Raw genomic sequence first — 24,365 nt, 5'->3', positions numbered from 1 at the left:
AAACATCACTGGTATAGATTATAACAGGCATTGTTTTTTATTTAGTAATCAAAATGTGAAATCAGATAATAATACCACATATTTTATCTTCTGCATAATATAACCTATTTGTATCTGTCTATAGGTAGTTGAAGATTAAATAAATAAGATTAAAGAATAAATAAATATAATGTGGGCAATAATGATGTCCCCATGGGCCATGATACAAAAAGGACATACATACAAGGGACTGACATTGTTTACTAAACACAGCTGATTAAAAACAAACCCAGATGAGGGTTGATTTCCACTGAAAATGTTTACATATGTCAGCAACTTAAAATGAATCATTCTTGCATTTTACATAAAGTGTCTTCCATCAATGAACAAGCAAGAAGCAAGGCAACAAGTTCAAGGCTCCATGCAATCACTTATTACTCAGGTACCCACACTAAGAACACAACTAAATCTACACCAGTTACTTCCAGCTTCTTGACGTAGGGCTTACTTTGTTAGACTGGAAAATTAACGATGAAAATCCCTTAAACAAAACATTGTTTTATAGAGGGTTTTTTTTAGTCTTGGCTTCTTGATTCCCTCTCACATAGCTATCGCTATGTACTTCTACACTCCCTGCCACTTCCATTAGGTCAAGTAGCTATTGCTACTGGGGAAATGAAGCACCAGTGTAGGAAAAGGGATAGAATAGATTCCTCATCCACAACTCTCCACTTTTGCTTTTACAATAAGTGTATTTGTCTTTGAAGGTTCTGGGGACAGCATAATACTGGAGTTAGTGGAAGTGATACCAAAGCCTATATTTACTAAGTGATGCTATACCAGTAAACAGCTTCCAGCTGTTGGAGACCTCTTATGGGCCATTCATCTGAATGTGCAATAAATTGCCATCAGGCATGGGAAGGTGTCTTATGGCAGGGGAGCTCAACTCCAGTCCTTAAGCCCCCACAACCAGTCCAGTTTTCAGGATATCTCAGCTTCAGCACAGGTGGCTCCTGTGCTGAAGCTGGGATATCCTTAAAACCTGACCTGCTTGAGGTGCTTGAGGACTGGAGTTGAACACCCTTGTCTTGTGATATAGCAACGCTTACTAAATATGGGTCTTAGCCTGGGGCTGATTACTTTAGTATGATTAGAAATCCCATTCATGCCATGTATGATGTATTATTCATAATAATAACAATAATAATAATAATTTCATTTATATATTGCTTTTCTCCGAATGGGACTGAGAGCACTTCACAGTCACAAAAATGGAAAAAAACATTTGAGGTTATAAAAACACAATGATATATACAATATAGGATGGGACAGTACTGTAGCTATTACATGACAGACAGAATAGGATCATTCATTCCACTTACCTCAACAGTAATAGCTTTGTAGATGTATATATTGTGGTGCTTATTTATCATAGTCTCCCTGATGAAATACTTCTACAAAAAAAAGTAGGTTTATCAAATTAAATAAGAAATACTAATGCTTTTAATGGGAATTTATTTGGTTATTGTTTTGCGGCAGTTTTGCTAAGTGGAGACTTTCATCAATTGCTCCACAAATCAATAATCTTCTGAGTCAAGCAATAACTTTCCTAATTACTTTTTTTTTTAAACGTAAACCAACCAAGCAAGCTGCAGCTCTGATTCAAGTACTGATTTGTATAATTTCCACATACTTTATATGTATAACCAGCCTCACGCTATGAGACCTAAAAGGTCATCGTAACAATTGTCTGTGAGTAGGTTTACTGGCTATGCACGTCTTTAACCCAGGCTGTGCTGAAAACTGTGTAATAGGACAGTTATAAGCTTATAGGGGTCCCTGTCAAAATAGACTAGAAGCAAAAGGTGACAGTGTGTGCTCATTTGCATGTCATTTCCCAGAATCCCTGGCTGCAGTGGAAGCAATGTATGCTAAGAAACAATTGGGAGTAGCAGGGTCGCAGACCTGTCTGAGACATGTGAATGTGCACACAAGTGAGATTTTCATTTGCTATTATTCCCGTTAGAGTTGCAATCCAAAGCATGTTTAATAGAAGTAATGCACAGGGTAAAGATGTTGTACAGTAAATGTTATTGCAATGTGAATTGATATTTGCATTTTCAAAGTACTGTCAATATTTCAGAGTTTCCTCCCATCTCTACCAAAGTTCTGGTAGCCACAGCAATGTGTAAGGAAGCAGCTGCATAGCTGCCCAGTTTGAATCTTGTGTAAAGCAATATAACATTTTTATGAGACAATAATCACTACTCAGGAACTTACCCAAGTCATAAACAACTGATTTATGTTCAGTGTTTATAAAATTGCCATTCAGTTCATCACCTTAAAAAATACCACATCTTTTATCCCAACTATGTCATGTCTCTCTATTTATCTTATGTAGGTATAGTCCATAAAGATAATCTTGTAGTAAAACCCATTTCCTCGTAAATATACCAATATTAAAGCATAACAAGATGTGCAGGATTACTGTCTACTGTTGAATTCTAAATATAGCTTTAGCCTCATATATCATTTATGCTTGGAGCTTTTGCTCTGACATTAATGACAAGAATGACATCTTTTGCAGCCAGTGAAATAATTAACATTTAGTTATATTTGGTAACTTTAAAAGCATTGATACGTGTACCTACAGGCTTGTAATATTTTTGTGGCAGTGATAACTGGCAGTTAGTATTAGGGTTTTGTCTGGTTAGTACGACAGATTTAGATTATGCCAACCCTGCTACAGTACGTTATGCTGATGATTTAGTTTGTTTCATTTTCTCTTGATTAATTATAAGCAGTATTCTGTGGTTAATTGATTACTCTTGTTTTGTTGTACAACATCTTACTTCATAATAAAATTAAAAAATGAAACAGATTGCATTTTCCACCACTTTGTTATTAAAATAAATAAATATATATATATATATATATATATATATATATATACTGTATATATATATATATATATATATATATATATATATATATATATACTGTATATATATATATATATATATATATATATATATATATATATATATATATATATATATATATATATATATATAAATATATATATATATATACTTCCTATTGTGACATGGTGTATGGGGACTGATTTAGTTCAGCTGATAACATAACATGCTCAGGTCACGCCTCACCTCCCCCAATTGAAATATTCAGAGAATCAAGTCAATTTTACTAAATATCTCTGTCAACACAGGATTATGCATGATGGGAAGGATACGTCTGTGTCGACATTTGGTCCAACCTTGGTTTTTCTGTAATGTGTATTTGGCTGATGATGGGACACAGTGCACACACAGTTCCACACATAAAATCTCTCCAGTCAAGACAAAAGTGAGACAAAAATAGAAGAGGCCATAAAATGCTTAAATAGAATTTTCTGCCATGGAAAAAAATCACTTACATCAAATAAAATTCAAAAAAATATTTGATAAGTACTTATTTTCTAAGTTGTTATAAAATAATACATATGTCTTCATCCCATGCACTAAGATGTGTTTGATATAGATAGATAGATAGATAGATAGATAGATAGATAGATAGATAGATAGATAGATAGATAGATAGATAGATACTGTAGTTAGATACTGTAGATAGATATTGTAGATAGATACTGTAGTTAGATACTGTAGTTAGATATTATAGATCGATAGATAGAATCTTGAAGTTTATTTTTAGCCTAATGATTAATTAAAAGATTTAAGATTTAATAATGGGAAGAGGATATAATATTTTCCTTTTGTAAGAAATCCAGTTCAGTTACATTATTATATTGTAATATGTATTATTTATTTATTTATTTATAAAATATTTTACCAGGAAGTAATACATTGAGAGTTACCTCTCGTTTTCAAGTATGTCCTGGGCACAGAGTAAAACAAATAATACATGGTTACAAGTACAGTTACATAAATGAACAGGGTATACATTATATACAAGACATTGCGTGCACAGTTAAAGAAAATATATATTATGAGCGTATGAAACAGTTACAGACCAGGTTAAAATGTGAGACAGCCTTAGATTTGAAAGAACTTAAGCTAGTGGTGGATGTGAGAGTTTCTGGTAGGTTGTTCCAGTTTTGGGGTGCACGGAAGGAGAAGAAGGAACGTCCGGATACTTTGTTGAGCCTTGGGACCATGAATAGTCTTTTGGAGTCTGATCTAAGGTGATAAGTGCTGCAAGTGGTAGGGGTGAGGAGCTTGTTCAGGTAGCTGGGTAGCTTGCCCATGAAGAATTTAAAGGCAAGACAGGAAAGGTGAACTTTGCGCCTAGACTCTAGTGTTGACCAATCTAGTTCTTTGAGCATTTCGCAGTGATGTGTGTTGTAGTTGCATTGGAGAACAAAACAACAAATTGAATTGTAGAGGGTGTCAAGTTTGCTAAGGTGGGTTTGAGGAGCCGAGCCATATACTATGTCTCCATAGTCAATAATTGGCATTAGCATCTGCTGTGCGATACGCTTTCTGACCAGGAGACTTAGGGAGGATTTGTTCCTGTAAAGTACCCCTAGTTTGGCATAGGTCTTGGTTGTCAGGGTATCAATGTGCATCCCGAATGTTAAGTGGGAGTCAAACCATAAGCCCAGGTATTTAAAACTAGTGACAGGTGTTAGGGTGGTGATAGCGTTGGTTCTAATCAGGAGCTCAGTCACTGGAAGCTTTACAAATTTAGTCTTGGTCCCAAATACCATTGTTACAGTCTTGTCAGTGTTTAAAAACAGTTTGTTTTGGGAAATCCAGTTTTCGAGTCTCAAAAAGTCAGACTGAAGTATGTGTTGAAGGTCAGAGAGGCTATGGCTGTGTGCATATATGATTGTGTCATCTGCATACATGTCTATTGAGGCTTCCTTACAAGCTGTGGGAAGATCATTAATGAACACTGAGAAGAGTAGGGGCCCCAGAACAGAGCCTTGCGGGACACCACAGGTGATATCCAGGGGTTTGGAGTTAGAGCCTGAGATGTTCACATGTTTGGATCTTCCTGATAGGTAGGACTGAAACCAGTTTAAAGCATGTTTCCCTATTCCAGAGCTCTGGAGTTTTTTAAGCAGGATAGCATGATCAACTGTGTCAAAAGCCTTTGCAAAATCTAGGAATACTGCACCAGTGAGTTGTCCCCGTTCCATTCCACACTGGATTTCATTGCAAACTTTTAGCAGGGTAGTTACGGTGGAGTGTTTGGGACAAACCCAGATTGGAATTGGCTAGGGAAATTTGTCTTGGTATAGAAATCGCTTAATTGGGAGTGGACACATTTTTCCATGACTTTGGATAGAATTGGGAGAAGTGAGATTGGCCTGTAGTTTGAGACAGTGTTTTTGTCCCCACTTTTGAAGATTGGGACAACTCTGGCAGTTTTCCAGGTTTTAGGGATATGGCCTGCAGACAGGATAGAGTTGACTATGGACGCAATTGGTTTGGCAATGGCTGGGGCACCGAGTCGTAGGAACCTAGATTGTAGTAAGTCGGGTCCACATTGGCTGCTTAGTTTTAGTTTGAGGAGCTCTTGTATAATCTCCTCTTCAGATACTGAGCCAAATTGAAAATTGTGGGCAGTGTTGGGAGTGGGTGGGACTGTAGGGGTACTCCCAGGATGAGATTCAGGTTTGTGGTTTGGGCTGCGTTTCGCTAATAAGTTAGTGGCACACCCCACAAAGTAATCATTGAATGCATTTGCAATGTCAGTGGGGTTTGTCAGAGTAATATCCCCTGTGGCAGGACGGCCTCGCGGCGGGGTCAGTAAGATGCTAGACACGATGGGAAACGTTCAACTATAGTGGTTTATTAGCCACAAACAAAATAAAGTACGGGTGCACTGTCCCTTTAAGAAACGACTTTCTTGAAAATTAAAGCCTGTTCCCTTTAAGGAAACTAACTCAATTCTTGAGCCCTTACTAACAAGACAGCCAGCTAATCTGGTCATGCCCAAAACATATGCAACACAAAGTATAACCAATAAGTGTAATAATAAAGTCTTATCTGTTGCAGCTCCAAACAGCAAACAGGAACACGGTTCCGGGGAGCAGGCTGTGTCCAGCCTCGCAGCAATGTTTATCTTTATCCTGGGTTGGGGTCCCAGCTGGTCCCAGCAGCAAAGCTCCTCGCAGGACTGGGGACCAGAACAGCAGCAGCTGCTACGGCTTCCAAGCCGGGAGAGTTCTCTCCACCTTCCTGTGGAAAAACAAGCTCACCTTGTGTGAGCAACTTCCTGCTTTTTAAAGCACTTGTTTCACTCATGAGTTCAGCCCCTGTTTAATCAGTCTTCAGCTGTGCTTTCTCTGTCTGAGGAGATTAACACTCAGCGATCTGGCTGCAGCATCTCTCCATTCACTGTCACAGCCTACTGAGTCAGTCCTACATAAAATCTAGGAATATTGCACCAGTGAGTTGACCCCGTTCCATTCCACACTGGATTTCATTGCAAACTTTTAGCAGGGTAGTTACGGTGGAGTGTTTGGGACAAACCCAGATTGGAATTGGCTATGGAAATTTGTCTTGGTATAGAAATCGCTTAATTGGGAGTGGACACATTTTTCCATGACTTTAGATAGAATTGGGAGAAGTGAGATTGGCCTGTAGTTTGAGACAGTGTTTTTGTCCTCACTTTTGAAGATTGGGACAACTCTGGCAGTTTTCCAGGTTTTAGGGATATGGCCTGCAGACAGGATAGAGTTGACTATGGACGCAATTGGTTTGGCAATGGCTGGGGCACCAAGTCGTAGGAACCTAGATTGTAGTAAGTCGGGTCCACATTGGCTGCTTAGTTTTAGTTTGAGGAGCTCTTGTATAATCTCCTCTTCAGATACTGAGCCAAATTGAAAATTGTGGGCAGTGTTGGGAGTGGGTGGGACTGTAGGGGTACTCCCAGGATGAGATTCAGGTTTGTGGTTTGGGCTGCGTTTCGCTAATAAGTTAGTGGCACACCCCACAAAGTAATCATTGAATGCATTTGCAATGTCAGTGGGGTTTGTCAGAGTAATATCCCCTGTGGCAGGACGGCCTCGCGGCGGGGTCAGTAAGATGCTAGACACGATGGGAAACGTTCAACTATAGTGGTTTATTAGCCACAAACAAAATAAAGTACGGGTGCACTGTCCCTTTAAGAAACGACTTTCTTGAAAATTAAAGCCTGTTCCCTTTAAGGAAATTAACTCAATTCTTGAGCCCTTACTAACAAGACAGCCAGCTAATCTGGTCATGCCCAAAACATATGCAACACAAAGTATAACCAATAAGTGTAATAATAAAGTCTTATCTGTTGCAGCTCCAAACAGCAAACAGGAACACGGTTCCGGGGAGCAGGCTGTGTCCAGCCTCGCAGCAATGTTTATCTTTATCCTGGGTTGGGGTCCCAGCTGGTCCCAGCAGCAAAGCTCCTCGCAGGACTGGGGACCAGAGCAGCAGCAGCTGCTACGGCTTCCAAGCCGGGAGAGTTCTCTCCACCTTCCTGTGGAAAAACAAGCTCACCTTGTGTGAGCAACTTCCTGATTTTTAAAGCACTTGTTTCACTCATGAGTTCAGCCCCTGTTTAATCAGTCTTCAGCTGTGCTTTCTCTGTCTGAGGAGATTAACACTCAGTGATCTGGCTGCAGCATCTCTCCATTCACTGTCACAGCCTACTGAGTCAGTGACTCTGTCACACCCCCTTAGTGATATTACTTGGTTGTTGATGGTTAGGAGGCTGGAATATATTGTTGATAACCTTCCAGAAGTTAGCTGGGTTTGATGTATTCTGGTGGAGATTGTCAGAGTAATATTGTGCTTTTGCATGCCTTGTTTGCCTTGTGCACATGTTCCGCATGCATCTGTAGTGATTGAGATCCTTGGTAGTGCCAGTTACTTTATAGCTTTTCCACAAGGCATCCCTGAACTGGTAGAGTGCTATAAGGTCAGATGTAACCCATGGAAGGTGGGCCCCCCGTACCCTTATTTTGCGTAGTGGAGCATGGGTATCGCAGAGTTTTAAGAACTCGGATTGGAAATAGTCGAGCGCAGAATCAGGGTCGGGAATTAAATCGATTCTGTGCCATGGGCAGTTGGTAAAGTCATTCAGAAACTGTTGTGGGTTAAAGTTTTTAAATGTTCTAGTGAGGAGAACTTTAGGGCTTGAATGGGGCGGTTTAATTTTTCTTACACAGTACACTATTGCATGGTCACTGAAAATATCAGGAAGGATGCCCGAGGATTGGATTCTGCTGGGGTTTGAGGAGAGAATCCAGTCTAGCAAGGAATGGTTATGCGATTTCAGGTTTATCCGTGTGGGTTGGGAAATGAGTTGCGATAGGTTAAGTGACTTGAGTTGTATCTGGATTTTGTGGTTTTTAGGGTCAAGCCAATTGAAGTTGAAATCCCCAAGAACTAGCAGCTCACTCTTTTCATTCAGCGAGGAAATGGAGCCAAGAAATTGGGTGATATCAGTCAGGGATTGTAGAGGGGCTTTAGGGGGGCGGTAGATGCCAGCAAGCAAGATGGGCTTAGAAAAGGGGAGGCAGATTTTGCCAACTAGAATTTCAAAAGAGGGTGGGCTTGGTGGGCAATTTAAAAGTGTAAATTGTAATGTGTCTGCAATATAAAATAACACCCCTCCTCTTCTCTTTGACCTATCTCTCCTAAAAATGGAGTATCCCTGAATGGCAATATTTGCATCAGGTGTTTTAGGGGATAGCCATGTTTCTGTAAGAACGATGGCTTTGGGTTTATGCATAAGGCACCATGCCCTTAGTTCGTCCAGTTTGGGCAGCAGGCTCCGGATGTTTATATGGGCGACAGATAGCCCTTTTTGGAATTTAAAGGTGGAATTTTCAGGGGCATGGGACAGAGCTGAAATGGGAGGACCTGGGTTTAGGTTCAATATCACCTGCTAAAGAGAGTAACAGTATGAGTAGAAATTTGGATAGTTGTTTGCAAGTTGTAAATTTGTGGTGTTTGCCATTTGAGTGAGCAGTGATTGGTGTGCTGGTTTTTAGAGTTCTCTACCAACATTCAGTAGATAGTGCAAGGCTTCTGAGTAGTCCAGGGTGTATGGTGATGTTGGGTGTGGGCCAGGATGGAGGAGTTTGTAGTGGGTAGAGGGAGTAACATCTCCATGAGGCCAGGAGAAAGAAAAAAGTTAAAATACATAGCAGGTTCATGATGCCAGAGGTAGGCAGTGCTGCAAGGAGCTGTTGTGAGCAGAGTGAGTGTGAGCAGACTAAACAGCAGGTGTGTGCCTGTTCCTTGTCAAATGTTTAGCTGTATTGCAATGCTAGAGTCAGTTCAGGGTTTCAGTGTATTGTGCAGTCAGTTTTGGGAGAGACTGCAGTAAATAAGTTGTAAAGGGGTGGGGGGTTGAAATAGGCAGGTTAGCAAGCTTGGGATCATAGTGTGATCTGAATAGCTTACCGTTTGTTGTCTTGAGTAAAAGAGTTTGCAGTAGATCCAGTCCACAGTCACCTCTAGTCAAACTATAGTCTAACTGTATTTATCACTTAAAAAGCTCACTTTAAATGCCTCACAATCTAATGCCTTATGCAGTTCCTGCTAAGATGCAGGAAAGGTGTTGGTATTATACAGATAAAGCAGTCACATGACCCTCCCCCTCCCGAATAAATCAGCTTGTTCCAGTTTGTCAATTAACAGCACAGAGTTAAGAGGGAGAAAAAAAACAAACAAAAAAAAAAACACTTTTTAAATTCAAACATACTAACTTATATCAATTCTACAAGGCCAGAGTCAGTCTTTTACACAGGATTTGCACATCAGGAACATACTTATAGCAATTCTACAAGGCCAGAGTCAGTCTTTTATACAGGATTTGCACATCAGGAACATACTTATATCAATTCTACAAGGCCAGAGTCAGTCTTTTACACAGAATTTGCACTTCAGGAACATACTTATATCAATTCTACAAGGCCAGAGTCAGTCTTTTACACAGGATTTGCACATCAGGAACATACTTATATCAATTCTACAAGGCCAGAGTCAGTCTTTTACACAGGATTTGCACATCAGGAACATACTTATATCAATTCTACAAGGCCAGAGTCAGTCTTTTACACAGGATTTGCACATCAGGAACATACTTATATAAATTCTACAAGGCCAGAGTCAGTCTTTTACACAGGATTTGCACATTAGGAACATACTTATATCAATTCTACAAGGCCAGAGTCAGTCTTTTACACATCAGAAACATACCTGTGAAGAGAATGCAATTAGATCCATGTCATATCAGCTGAGGTTATTGGTCTTGCATGAAGAAAGTGAGTATATTAACTATAGTCTAACTGTATTTATCACTTAAAAAGCTCACTGTCTAATGCCTCACTGTCTAATGCCTAATGCAGTTCCTGCAAAGATGAATCCGGTATGAAGACAAAATGCCAAGTACAGATGCAGCGGTCATTATTTTAACAAATCACAGTGCCGTTTTTGTTGCATGAACACGGCCAATTGCCCCAGGCACACGTGTTTATCGCGGTTGCTTTGTTTGAATTTCATGGATTGTGTGCAATTAAATGCAATGAAATGAATGAATTGTAATGTGTACAGTACTGTGCTACTGTGTCAATTTCAGGTGTTTAAAAGCCAGAACACTAAAATGCCATTTTATGCACTCGCCTGCACTCGCGTCTTAAGGCGGTACGGTTGGAAGAAATCCCGCACCATGACATGGGTATTCCGAGGTATAAACCACGTGATTTGTTAAAATAATGGCCGCTGCATCTGTATACAGTATATCTGCAACAGTTCTTTCTTTCATACATACAGTATATCGAATATGATAGTCTAATGTTGCTTAATTGATATCTTATGATAAAATCAGTTACATTGGAACGTTATTTTAGTGATACTGGGAGTGCAGCTGTTCTGAGTCCTCTAAAGAGAAGCTCTGTTGGTGATATTTGAGAGACTACAGACAACGGTATTTAGAACTGATGCAACCGGAAGAGGCTATGACATTAGGATAAATTGATAAGGAGTTCTGAGATCCTTCCAGAAGACATGCTATATTAGGTTATTCTTGTATGGAGGTGGGGGCAGTTTCATATCAGATATCACATCATTATGGCTGTTGGACATTATCTGGTAATAGAATTAGTGATGGTAAGATCTCCAGTAACTAAGGGTTATTATCTGGATAAATATATAGTAGGGGGTAGCTAGTAAAAGAGCACAGAGGGATTACACCAGGAGGAGGACAGAAGGATTACACCAGAAGGATGTGAGCGGGTTAAGGAGGAAGATGAAAGATGGAGAGATGGTTTAACATTATGACATTAGGTTCAAATACAAGGATTCCACTCAGAAATAGAATATTATGTCACCAACTTTGAGAATATTATGAACGTCACTACCATTTTGTACTATTTTTGTATGTGAATATTTATCACCAAAATAAAACTTTCTTTTTATGTGCTGAGACCAGAATGCTGAGTGCTGTTAAGCTGGGTTAATGGAAGAAAGAGAAATAAGGACTTTTTACACATAGTTACATAGTTACATAGTACATGAGGTTGAAAACAAACGTACGTCCATCAAGTTCAATCTATGCTAAATTTAGACAACAGATACTTTATTCTATATCTATACTTACTTATTGATCCAGAGGAAGGCAAACAAAAAACCCCATTAAGGGGAAAAATTAATTCCTTCCTGACTCCAAGAATTGGCAATCGGATTAATCCCTGGATCAACATCCTTCCCATGTATACTTATTTGGTATATCCCTGTATACCTTTCATATCTAAAAAGATGTCCAACCTTTTTTTGAACAAATCTATTGTATCTGCCATCACAGTCTCCATGGGTAATGAATTCCACATTTTAACTGCCCTTACTGTAAAGAACCCTTTCCTTTGTTACTGGTGAAATTTCCTTTCCTCCAACCTTAAGGGATGGCCCCGAGTCCTTTGTACTGCCCGTGGGATGAATAGTTCTTTTGAAAGCTCCTTGTATTGTCCCTGAATATATTTGTATATAGTTATCATATCCCCTCTTAGACGCCTCTTTTCTAATGTAAATAAATCTAATTTAACTAGCCTCTCCTCATAAGTTAGAATGTCCACCCCCTTTATTAATTTGGTTGCTCTTCTCTGCACTCTCTCTAGTTCCATAATGTCTTTTCTTAGGATTGGTGCCCAAAATTGTACTCCATATTCAATGTGTGGTCTTACTAATGCTTTGTAAAGGGGCATAATTATGTTTACTTCCCTTCCATCCATTGCCCGTTTGATGCAAGATAAGATCTTGTTTGCCTTTGCAGCTACACATTTTAATATTTCCTATTTTCTGGTATCTTTTTCACTACTGTATATATATTTTTACTAGATTTAATGGGTTTTATTCCTATTTTGTTTATTTAGTTAACACACAGGAATTTTTGTATAACCTTCACCCTTTAAATATATGTGTGGTTTGTTATTTGATGATTAACTGTATTTTCTCTCATTCCGGTACCATTATCTTTTAATCATTTTTAATTATCTTTATTATTTAAGTCGTTTTTATTTGTTGATGAAAGTTGTATTTAAGTTGTATTAGAATAAGACACGTGTTTCTATTTACTGTATATGTTCCAATGAGTCAGCAAAGGGTGTTTAACAATTCTGGCTCTGTCCAGGATGTTCAATTACCTTTGGTTAATGATATAATGACGTCATTTATTTAGGACTATAAATATGAGGGAACATGCACTTATGGACTATTACAGCCTCTTATGAAGCTCTGGAGGAGCGAAACGCGTTACACTAGTTTCAGGTGTTCAAACACCTAAAGAGAACTTTCATTGCTCCTCCGACTGGTGAATATCGTAGCCTATGGAGCTGTTGCAAGACCGAGACCCGACTCCTGCATGGACATCACGGCCGCAAGTGACATCACACGTCGTAATGGGAATCGAGCCTCTATAGAACGGAGACAATATTTAGAGGGATCCTCTCCTTGTGTGCCCTATTTGGTCTATCTGCACTTGCCCTTTGGGCTAATTGTGATTGTTATCAGTACAGTGTGTGGTGTTTAATACAATACAGTTTCACTGTCTCTTCTCCTTGCATTTTATTTTTTATATATTGTCTGTGAATGAGATCTGCCAGACACTATCCAAATCATCTTGATTCCTGAGAAACAATATATGTTTGAATTTTACCCACTTCTTGTGAGTCGGTTTTACATTATTTTTTTCACTTTGCATCATGTTTTTACAAACGAATTCTATATTGTGACAGTGCACATATTATTTGCACTGCACCCCTTTGGGCCCAGTTGCGCTCTGTTTTTTGTGTCATTCTGTCAGAGAAGTTGGGATCCAGAGGGACAGAACACAACATTATCATTTTTGGATTGCATTTCACATTTTAAATATTTGAATACACTGTGCACAATTTGTGCTCTTTTTTTGTACGCTTGTATTTCAGTTACACAATGAAAATATCAGAGGGGCCAAAATGCTTGGAATGACTAATTCTTCTGGTTTCTATTTTTCCGGGAAGAACAAATACTTATCCTCTTTATCGATGGTTAAGTGTAAATACAGGTAATAGGGAAAGGGAAAAAGCTGATCTTGTTCTTCCAAGGGGATAAGAAGTTTATTTATTATTTATTTATTTATAAAATATTTTACCAGGAAGTAATACTCTGAGAGTTACCTCTCGTTTTCAAGTATGTCCTGGGCACAGAGTAAAACAAATAATACATGGTTACAAATACAGTTACATAAATGAACAGGGTATACATTTTATACAAGTCATTGCGTGCACAGTTAAAGAAAATATATATTATGGGCGTATGAAACAGTTACAGACCAGATTAAAATGTGAGACAGCCTTAGATTTGAAAGAACTTACTGTAGACTGGTGGTGGATGTGAGAGTCTCCGGTAGGTTGTTCCAGTTTTGGGGTGCACGGTAGGAGAAGGAGGAACGTCCGGATACTTTGTTGAGCCTTGGGACCATGAACAGTCTTTTGGAGTCTGATCTCAGGTGATAAGTGCTGCAAGTGGTAGGGGTGAGGAGCTTGTTCAGATAGATGGGTAGCTTGCCCATGAAGAATTTAAAGGCAAGACAGGAAAGGTGAACTTTGCGCCTAGACTCTAGTGATGACCAATCTAGTTCTTTGAGCATATCGCAGTGATGTGTGTTGTAGTTGCATTGGAGAACAACCAATGTTGTTAAAACAGAAAGTTAAAAGGATTGGTGTTGGATTTCAATGCACTCTAGGATATTTGTGTTGTAAAGGACATTGTGAATTAAACATATCTGCTACAGTCACTTTCTTATACAGTATGACTAGTGTAGGGTGCTTTTTAAGTGAGTTGGTTTAATTAAATAAAGCTTGTGTTTTCAATTCAAACTGTTAAATTGAGGAGCCTGAGTGGCATCTGCCAGCAGGTTTATTGCTTCTTTATTGCTCTTGTTATGTAAAACACATAAGTAGAGCTAAAGAGTTTTCATGCTCAGATTGCATTCTGTACATTCTGTCTTTTCTAAACAGAAGAGAGTGCAGGAAAAACGGCGGTGCATCTGCTGCTGAAGATTTAAAACCACATACTGCAAACCACAAAGTTTCCTAGGTGCAAAATTTATTTAGGGCATAGTATACAGCCAAAAGAACACTCTGACGCGTTTGGGATACCACGTGAAACACGTCAGAGTGTTCTTTTGGCTGTATACTATGCCCTAAATAAATTTTGCACCTAGGAAACTTTGTGGTTTGCAGTATGTGGTTTTAAATCTTCAGCAGCAGCAGCAGATGCACCGCCGTTTTTCCTGCACTCTCTTCAATTGTTCTTTGGTAGGAGCACGCTGGACAGGACCAGGATATCCCCAAGGTCAGCAGTGAGTAATTCATTTACTTAATTTATGTGATCAGTCCTACACACGGTTACCTAGACCACCACACAAGACTTACCTACATGGCTAGTGGCAATATCTATGGGAGTGTGTTTTAACATTGGACTATCTGGAATCCTGAGTCTTATGAACTGTCTTATGCTATGAAGATGTTTATATATTTATATCATGACCAAACATCGCCTACTCCTGGTTAGCATCACAAGTGGGAATTAACCCTCCCCTTCCCTTCCATGTTCTAAATAGAAGACTGCGAATAACATGGGAAGACTAAGTGGGCAGAGTGCTTCTCATCTGCTATGATATGTATCTGTGTTTCTAACTGACATTCCATGGAACTGGTCATGTGTGTTCTTGGCGAACTCCACACAATATAGGAAAATCTACTTTTTATACGCTAGAGTAAGGTTGGCACGTCAGCAGTTAGAGCTCGCGTCACCAATACTTTAGCAATTTGGAATGTAAGCTGGGTGATAAATGATTAAGTGAATATATCATGAATATACCAACATTTCTTTGCATAGGGATTGCAGTGTAAGCCATCAAATACATGTTTTGCAGATATATGCTGTGATATGTGATATATATTCAATATATGCTGTTGTTTGTACAGTAGACTATACAGCTGCATTTACATTCCTGCCTTCCCAATTCACACACACAGTACAGTATACTGTACAGTATCTGGATAGTCTGTCTGCTGACAGCACTGAAAAAAGGCATTTGCAGAAGATATGCAAAACAGCTAAATTAAAGCTGTTGAATAATGTCAGTGGGTTTGAGTAGCAGAAGGTAGTAGCGTGAGCATTATGCACAGGCAGGCAGGAGTGATTTACTGCATATCTCAAGATTTCCTTCTCTTGCTGTATGCTGCTGCTGCTGCTGCTGCTGCTGCTTCACTGCTTCACTGCTTGCCATACCTCCTCCCCCCCCTTGTTTCTCTTTCACTGCCTTGGATCAGCAGTCTTCAGTGAAGAAATCTAAGCAAAGATGCTTGGAAGAGCTAAATGGAGACAATCTAAGCAATGTAAAATAACAATGTTTTCAACTGTATGTGCAGTAGGGGGATTAAGGAATGGCCATTGTTAGATTATAAACGGACATTTTTAATATTCATATTGGCTGGATAGTAGATACATATATAAATCAATGGTCCTTATCAGTGATTCCTTCCCGAACTGCAGAACTGGGATCACATTCTGCTGCACTCTGGTGAAGAAAGAAAAACATCCTTTTCTATTAAAACCAGTGAATATTATCTCAGGATAGTGCTGAGGTGAATGAAGGTGGAAACAGAGCAGAGCTGCATGCATGGACGTGTTTGCCTTTGCAAAGCTATCCAGGTAAGTTTATCACTTTCATATTCTATGAATGGGGAGCATGTGTGACCAGCGCAGGAGCAGGTGGGGGAAATAAGGCATGCAATCTGCAGTGAAAATGTTGACAGTGTAACAATTAGAGTCTCAAACCTACAGTATATGGATTAAAGTTGAGAAATATATAGAAATTTATGTTAACCGTTTACTGCTCTCCTGCTATGCATTTTATAATGGGTTACCCCTGTTGATACTCTATGAAATCTACAGATTACATGGTGTGTTAGAGCTGATTCCATTATTTAATTTGTGCTCTATGTTATACCATGTAGAATGGTGCTAAAAAATCATGTCAATGTTTCTAATCTATTAAATACAAAAATAATATGTATAAACAAAAATGTGCTGTACCACTGGTTGCTGTAGTCACTGCACAACAATTTACATACTTTGAAATGTACTGCACAAGAATGACTATATTTAATTGTTTTGTTAATGTCATTAACGTTTGCCTCCTTAATATTTACAATAATGGGGCAATCTCTAAAGAAGACTAGAACCTCAGGAGATGTGGCACTCAGTACTAATGGTATGAAGACTATAACATTTATGCTAAGACGTAACTTTTAATCAAAATCTTTAAAAAAATTATTCTCAAAGCACTAAACAACGAAGCACAGAATTTTATTAAAAGAAAAGTTATCACTGTAATGTTTTTTGCGAGAGAGCACTATATTACTTATTCCCATCTAAGATTGTTGAATAAAAACCCTGTGAACCCCCTTCCTCATGTATTCATGAATACATGTTAAATACTGTATTAATCATTCAATATCTATCAGCAGCCACATTTCAGTGGTTCTGTATGAACCCATATGTACTGTATGTATGGATCATTTGTAGGATATATAATTTTGTTATGATGATGGTCATTCAGCTATCAGGGTAACCATGTTCCAAATATAATGTCACTCCATTGTGTGTCCTAACCTGACAGCATGATCGATATTTAGATGTCGCAATACAAGGGAACCTGATGGCTACATCAATGTTTCAGTCCTGTCTTGGACCTTTGCCATATGATGACAAAGATCCAACTCAGAATCGAAACGTCAATTCTGCAATAAAACTTGACTATTGCTTTTCTCACAAAATCCTCTGGAGTGACGTTTTTGCTGCTTCTGCTTTCATACATGTATTTCCCTGTGTCAGAGAATGGAGCACCCATGCTACATTGATACATTGTGAGTGTTTATGAGTGTGCCTCTTTTAGATCTTCGCTCTCAGACAACAAAGATGTAGTGGGGGATATAAACGTAATGTTGCTGTAAGCACCATCGAGTAACGCATTCTGTCTTCCAAGTGTAAAAATAGCAAAACTATTAGAACATGATTAAAGAGAGAATGCCCTATATGTGCTTTCATGTGGAAGAAGCGCACAGTGTAGAGAAACACCCTAGAGAACACCCTAGTGCACTCTCCCACCTGGCACTATGACACCATTTGCAGGTGACTACTACCGATGCGCGTTTTGCATTCAACTACGCTTCTTCCCAAGTACAAACAGTTATGTCTTAGTATAGATGTTATAATCTTCATACAATTAATTTTGAGGGCTACATCTCCTGCAGTTCTGTCTTCTTTAGAGTTTTGCCACATAATTTATCCCCATGTGTATCCTACTATGGATCAGAAATAGACTCAGCGATTGTTTATTTCCAATTATTGTGAATATTTACAATATGCACGTTCTTTAACAATATTATGAATGAATACATATAAAACAAACATTTTTTTATTCATATATTTTATTTTTGGAAAACAATATTTATGTGTTTTGTACATTATGTGATAAAATGAGAGTTATGTACCACCATGCATCAATCGATCACTTATTTAATATATATTTTTTGCAAGTACATTCAATTTAATAAACACTTTAAGGCCACGATTATAGTGGGTGCTGCAGGGCGCGCGCAACGTCACTCACGTGAAACCTGCACTGTATGCAGGAGACATCAGGAGGCTACAAGGAGGTGTGGTGGAGGCGTGGCCTGGGACTTCATACGAGCGGTTCGCCATCATTGTCTGAACTGCTTCACATGACGCTGACGCCACGCTGCCATCGCATGGAGAGACACATAAATTTGTCTCTCCAGGATTCTGCCACGTTGCGCATACTATGTGCCCCTTCATGGAATTCAGGTATTTGTTTTGACAGCGTGCACAATTGTGTCAATTGTGCCGCGGCCACTATAATCGCAGCCTTAGTCTCGTGTTATACATGTGACCCAGGTCACAAATAACTAACAATCTTAAACTTGTCGAGGTAAATAAGATTAATCTTAAGGAACAAATAAAGCAAAGAATTGTATAAACTTACACCTGACATTGTTATGTGCTCATCTACTAGCGCATAGATAACTATGCAGTTAAGAAAACCACTTCCACATTGGTTGACACCAATGACTGGCAGCAAATTACTTTGGTACATCGACATTAGAAAAAAATATACTATAAATGATGGGATAAGCCATAGGTTTTAAGGAAAAATTGGGGCAATTATTAAAGAAAAGATCCAATGAAAAATGACATTTATTTTTTCCTGGTGACATTTTTTTGCCCCAGAATTGCACCCCTTTTGCCATGATTCATCATTCCCATTGGGGGCTATGTATGAAGAAGATGATCTGCCTGGATCATTTGCATCTTAAAATTTTGTTTTGTGTGATTAACTCTAGAAGTATAAAGAGTATTTATACTGTTGTAGAATTTAGCACATTTGATTATGATAGATACAGATCACATTGTGTTTGGAATGTTAAACCTCGGTCTCCCATTCTTGGTGGTTGAGATGTAGCCCCACAATGGGCATCGTGTATCAAAGTGTCCCAGCTGAAAAATGAAAGCACAACTAGAGGAAAACGTGACCAAATGTATCTCAGCAAAAAATCACATTGCATCGTATGGGACCCTTTTCTTCGATATACTGTATTTGACAGGTTTTTTTTTACTCCAGTTTTGCTGTACTTGTGAAGCAGTGAGACTTTAGCACATCAGTATGTTGCTGTAGCACAATTTAGGTTATTGGTACTTTTTCAAACTACATTTGTTCTAAACTACTCACAGATCGTGTACATCCTTGAGATTTACAGACCTTTTCATTCTTGTTTTTGCTAAGATAATTATTCTAATGCTTCACAGAAAATGAAAACAATTAATAGATTCCATTCATATATTAAACAAAATAGTGATAATTAAGGCGATATGTAAAATAATGTATCCATGGAAGTAATGATGTACTTTAAAACTGTTTTTATACTAAACCCCATATGATTTGCTGTCAAGAAAGCAGCAGCTTTACTGATGTATTTCTGAAATGTGGAGTACAAAAGTGCTTTAGTTGCAGGATTGTCTTGATTTCTATGTGGATAATCTTCCTAAAGGATTTAGCTTTGATCACAACAGCTATGATGTAGTGCTCCCAATTCTAATGGTTTAGTTAGTGCCTTTCTATATCCACTCTTGGTCATTTACAATTGATAGCAATACAGTACAACACAGTATATTAGCCTGGGCAGGGATTACTTGTTCCCAATGTTTATATTTCTTTTTTTTATTTACATATACAGACACGATTGCTGTAAAGTGCTGTGAACATATCCACTAAAATAAGCAAATCTAAATTACACTGTTGAAGCAATCAACACTTACAATACAGTAAGTAGGTAATAATTTGCTGTACACCCAGTGTATCAGTGTTCCTTGCTCCAGTTCTGCGCAGTGATCATCAGCTTTGGATTTAAGGAGTGCCAATTCGATGAGTTTATTAATTTGCATATCATAATGGGACCCATCCATTTGTGTCATTTTGTCGTTTTTTATTCTCTCAAAGACGTTGCCAGGCCTAATTTCTTTTGTGGCACTTACCACAATGGCGTTATAACAAACAAGATAAGAACACATTACACTCAACAATAACACTGATTTTTTTTATAAGCTGCAGTAATGCTTGTACAGTACCGTAAATAAATATAGACCACAAGATATCAAAATACCGCAACACAAAAATGTGAACCTATGGTAGACCTGAGTTACTGTGGACACGATGGGTACCAAATGAGTTTAGTACATCATGACTTTTTTAAGCTGGCAAGTAGAGCCTGCATAAAAGTGATTGGCGTGATTGGATTTGAATTTAGCATTTTGAGTGTTGGATGTCATATTAGACTTATGAGGTTTGTATGTGTTATGTTGGTCTACTAAAGGGTATCCTAGTCTGTTTTACTTATTATTCTTCTATGCCAGTTACATGCTCACTAGGTTGGTGATGACAAAGTGCACACAGTACAAAATGTCTATGGTGAATGTGTGTTTCTATGTATTTGTTTAGACAGTGAAGAGTTAACCAACCAGTTCGAAGCATCAGGTTCATCGAATGCCATCACTGTTACTGACTATCTCACTTTGAAAAACATTGCTAGTAGCAATGTTTCAGTGAAAAAGAGACAAGTAAAAAACAGAACCTGTGTTTCCTGAAGTAATGAGTTGTTGGTCAGAGACCAGGGGACCTTTGCTCAGATTATGGCCCCTATTCAATAAACTGTGAAGATACTGTATTTCTGAGTGATGGAGAACATTTTAGAAACATTCAAATAAATTGAACTTGAATAATTTCCACCACAGGGAAGCATTTTGAATAATGGTTGCTGGTTTAGTGTATACCAAGAGAAATATTATAATTCCTGTGCACCTTTAGTTAATTGTTAAACAATTGCATGGAGCTATTTTTTTCTCTTTATTAATGTACTGTATTTATTTGTACTGTACGAGTATTCTAAAACCAATCTGTGGCAATCACCAACAAGACCCAGGTACATGCTGGGTACATGCTGCAGCATTTCAGTGACATTTCTGCAGACAGACTAGTGGCCCATCGGATTAACAGCGTTGGTCCCTGGCAGTCCCATTCAAACAGAATGGGACTGCCAGGGTCCCCTGCTGTGTTAATCTGATGGGCCATTAGTCTCTGCAGAAATGTCACTGAAATGTTGCAGCATGTACCCAGCATGTACCCAGTATGTACCTGGATCTTGTTGGTGATAGCCCCAGATTTTCCAAGGCATGTTTAAGGCAAGTTTTAGAATACTCGTCGGTGCACCTGTATTACAAATAAAGGTTGCCGATGTTATTACTCTTGTTAACGCAATGTAATATGTATGACAGAGGTTGTCAACATTATTTCTTTCAGGTCACCCCTAGTCACAGTGCTCAGTTGCTGAGGCACCCCCAAAACAGGACAGTCAGTGACAGAAACACAGGACAGAGACAGACAGTCAGTGGTCACCGAAGACACAGGGCAGAGACAGTCACAGAAAACACACACACAAAAGAACAGAACAAACACACAAAAGCAGGCACCAAGCCTCACCTCTTTCCTGCCCATGCTGCTTCCTCCTCTGCTTGCCCACACCTCACCCCCAGCTCCTGATACCTCCTCCTGATTGGCTGCATTACCCACCAGCAACCAAGCAGGGTGGAGGAATCTGCCCAGCCCTCTAGCATCTGCCCTGCTTTCTCCCTGCTCTAGGAGAACATGGAACCCCAGAGTGCCGCGGATCCCCTGGTTGGGAAACACTGATGTATGATGTTGGGGGTGGGGAGAGTAATGGGGCAAGAGAGTGGCATGTAGGGTGTGTGACATAGGGGCCTCTGTATGGTCTGCAGGGGTAACTTGCAGTTCCAAGTCATCATATGTGTCCTGCCGGGCCCGCCTCCTCTGCTTATTAGATCCTGGTGTCAGAGGAGGCGGGGTTAACATCATACAGGAAGCATCCTGCATTAGCCCCAGTGGTCCATATAGCTGCACCAGTGGAGGCAGGGGAGGGTTCTTACTCCCTCTAGGACCTCTGACTCTCCACCCCCCAAAGCCTACATCAGAAAGTCAGAAGTTGGGGGGGGGGGGACCTAAATCCAAATGTAACGGCAGAAATATGTTTTGGTTCATTTCTGTGTCCTGGATTCTGATTCTAGAATACAAACTAACAGTTTGGATTACACCAAACTTCAGCAGGTTTGGACAGTTCAGTTTCATGAAATCCTGACTCCCCAAGTTCAGGGGGTTTCAGATTTTGAAACCACGAATGTGTCCCTCAATATTTACATTGCTAGTATTTTTTTTATAGTTTAATAAGAACATAATTACTGTAAGAAGCACAAAATGTTATTTCAGGTCAGTAAAATTCAGAACGAATTTATTATGATTATACTTTATTATTGACCAGTGATGGGGATTTATCTTATCATAAAATATGTGGCTAACATTTGTTGATTTTGCATATAACTACTCTTGATACAGTTTATATGAATAAACACAGTTAAAGGGAGTAAGAGTCTATTTTATTTATTTATAAGAATGTTTTACCAGGAAGTAATACATTGAGAGTTACCTCTCGTTTTCAAGCATGTCCTGGGCACAGAGTTATAACAATACATGGTTACATTAAAAGAACAAGGTTATACAGTGAATTCACAGACATTTCATGGACAGGGAGTTGGAAAATACAGGGGATAAAGGTAGGGTGACCAGATTTTGAAAATGAAAAACCGGGACATATTAACCGGGACACATTTTTTTTTTTTTACATAACAGTTTATTTATTGTAGTACACTATACTTGACTACCATTAGTCCTTGTTACATAGTTACGTGTGTGTGTGTGTGTGTCGGATGACCTCACGAATCGAACAAAAAAAAAAGCCAAATGTGAATGATTCTGAACCCATTAACCAGTGTCAGGATGCCCCCTCTTCACAATTTCTAAAGCAGCAATCCCATCTGGGATCTTACCTGATCCACAGTCCCTCAAGGTACTATACTGGAGGGGAGGTGTTCCCTACCTGTCTTCCGATGTCTCCCGTGTGAAACTTGAGTCAGATCTGGAAGAAAGCAGGGTAGGTTACTTCGGTGTAGGTATACGGCAGTTAAGATAAGACATAGAGGGTGAGGGAGACGGGGGAGGGTGAGGGAGACGGAGAGGGTGAGGGAAACGGGGAGGGAGACGGTGAGGGAGATGGGGAGTGTGAGGGAGACACACCCACTGATACACACACACACCCAACCACTGACACACACACACCCACCCACTGACACACAAACCCACCCACTGACACACACACACACACCCACTGACACCCACACACCCACTGACACACACACACACACACACACACTGACACACATACACCCACTGATACACACACACCCACACCCACTGATACACACACACACACACACACCCACTGATACACACACACCCACACACTGATACACACCCACCCACACACTGATACACACCCACACACTGATACACACACACACACACACACACACTGATACACACACACACACACACACACTGATACACACACACTGATACACACACACACACACACACACTGATACACTGATACACACACACACACATTGATACACACACACACACACACTGATACACACACACACACACACACACACACAGATACACACACACACACACACACTGATACAAACACGGCACTTTGCAGCTGGATATATATATATATATATATATATATATATATATACACACACACACACACACACACACACACACACACACACACACACACACACACACACCTACACACACACACACACACACACCTATACACACACACACACACACCTATACACACACACACACACTGATACACCCCGCCTCCCCCTGCACCGCCTGCCAGCGACGGAAGTCACTGCTTGACGAGCCCGTGGACCGGACAGGGGGAGAACCCGCCCGCCAGACCTGGCTCCGCTCTCTCCCACCTATTGGGGATAAGGCCGCGCGCCTGGGCAGAAGCAGGGAGTTCCCCAACAGCAACTGCGCACTGTCCCCATTCGCACGTGAGGAAGGGAAAGTGCGCACGCCTCCAGCCATCCGCGCTCCCGCAAACCCTGCTCCCCCCCACGCCTACCTTTCTACCTCGGGCAGCAGCAGCCACAGGGATCAGAAGCAGAGGGGGGAAAAGAAACAGCCAACGGCTGTCCCCGCTCCCACCTCCCTGCCCGCACGGGCTGTGGGGATCGGGGGAGGAAGCGGAGAAAGCCCCGCCCCTGGCATCCTCCAGCCAATCACCTGCAGCCCGGCATATTAGAAGCCCAACCCCC

At 39.8% G+C, this 24,365-nt stretch overlaps 1 protein-coding gene across 7 annotated transcripts in view; it reads left to right on the top strand.

The window, feature by feature from the left end:
• The window catches only part of FRMPD4 (FERM and PDZ domain containing 4), a 585,463-nt gene that overhangs the window by 36,576 nt on the left and 524,522 nt on the right, over positions 1–24,365 (top strand). For 2 of the 7 annotated variants that reach the window (XM_075590234.1, XM_075590229.1), the window contains exon 1: positions 15,769–16,187. The exons of the other annotated variants lie outside the window; for them this stretch is intronic. Coding sequence is in view for 1 of the 2 variants with exons in the window: in XM_075590229.1 (XP_075446344.1) it covers positions 16,156–16,187 (32 nt within the window). In the remaining variant the exon portion in view is untranslated. Of the gene's footprint in view, positions 1–15,768; positions 16,188–24,365 lie in introns of those variants that run through there. 7 annotated transcript variants of the gene reach the window in all.

The sequence above is a fragment of the Ascaphus truei genome, chromosome 3 (genome assembly GCF_040206685.1).
Source record: "Ascaphus truei isolate aAscTru1 chromosome 3, aAscTru1.hap1, whole genome shotgun sequence".
Lineage (NCBI taxonomy): Eukaryota > Metazoa > Chordata > Amphibia > Anura > Ascaphidae > Ascaphus > Ascaphus truei.
Note: the sequence above shows the minus strand (reverse complement) of the source record. Positions and strands in the feature narration are given on the sequence as shown.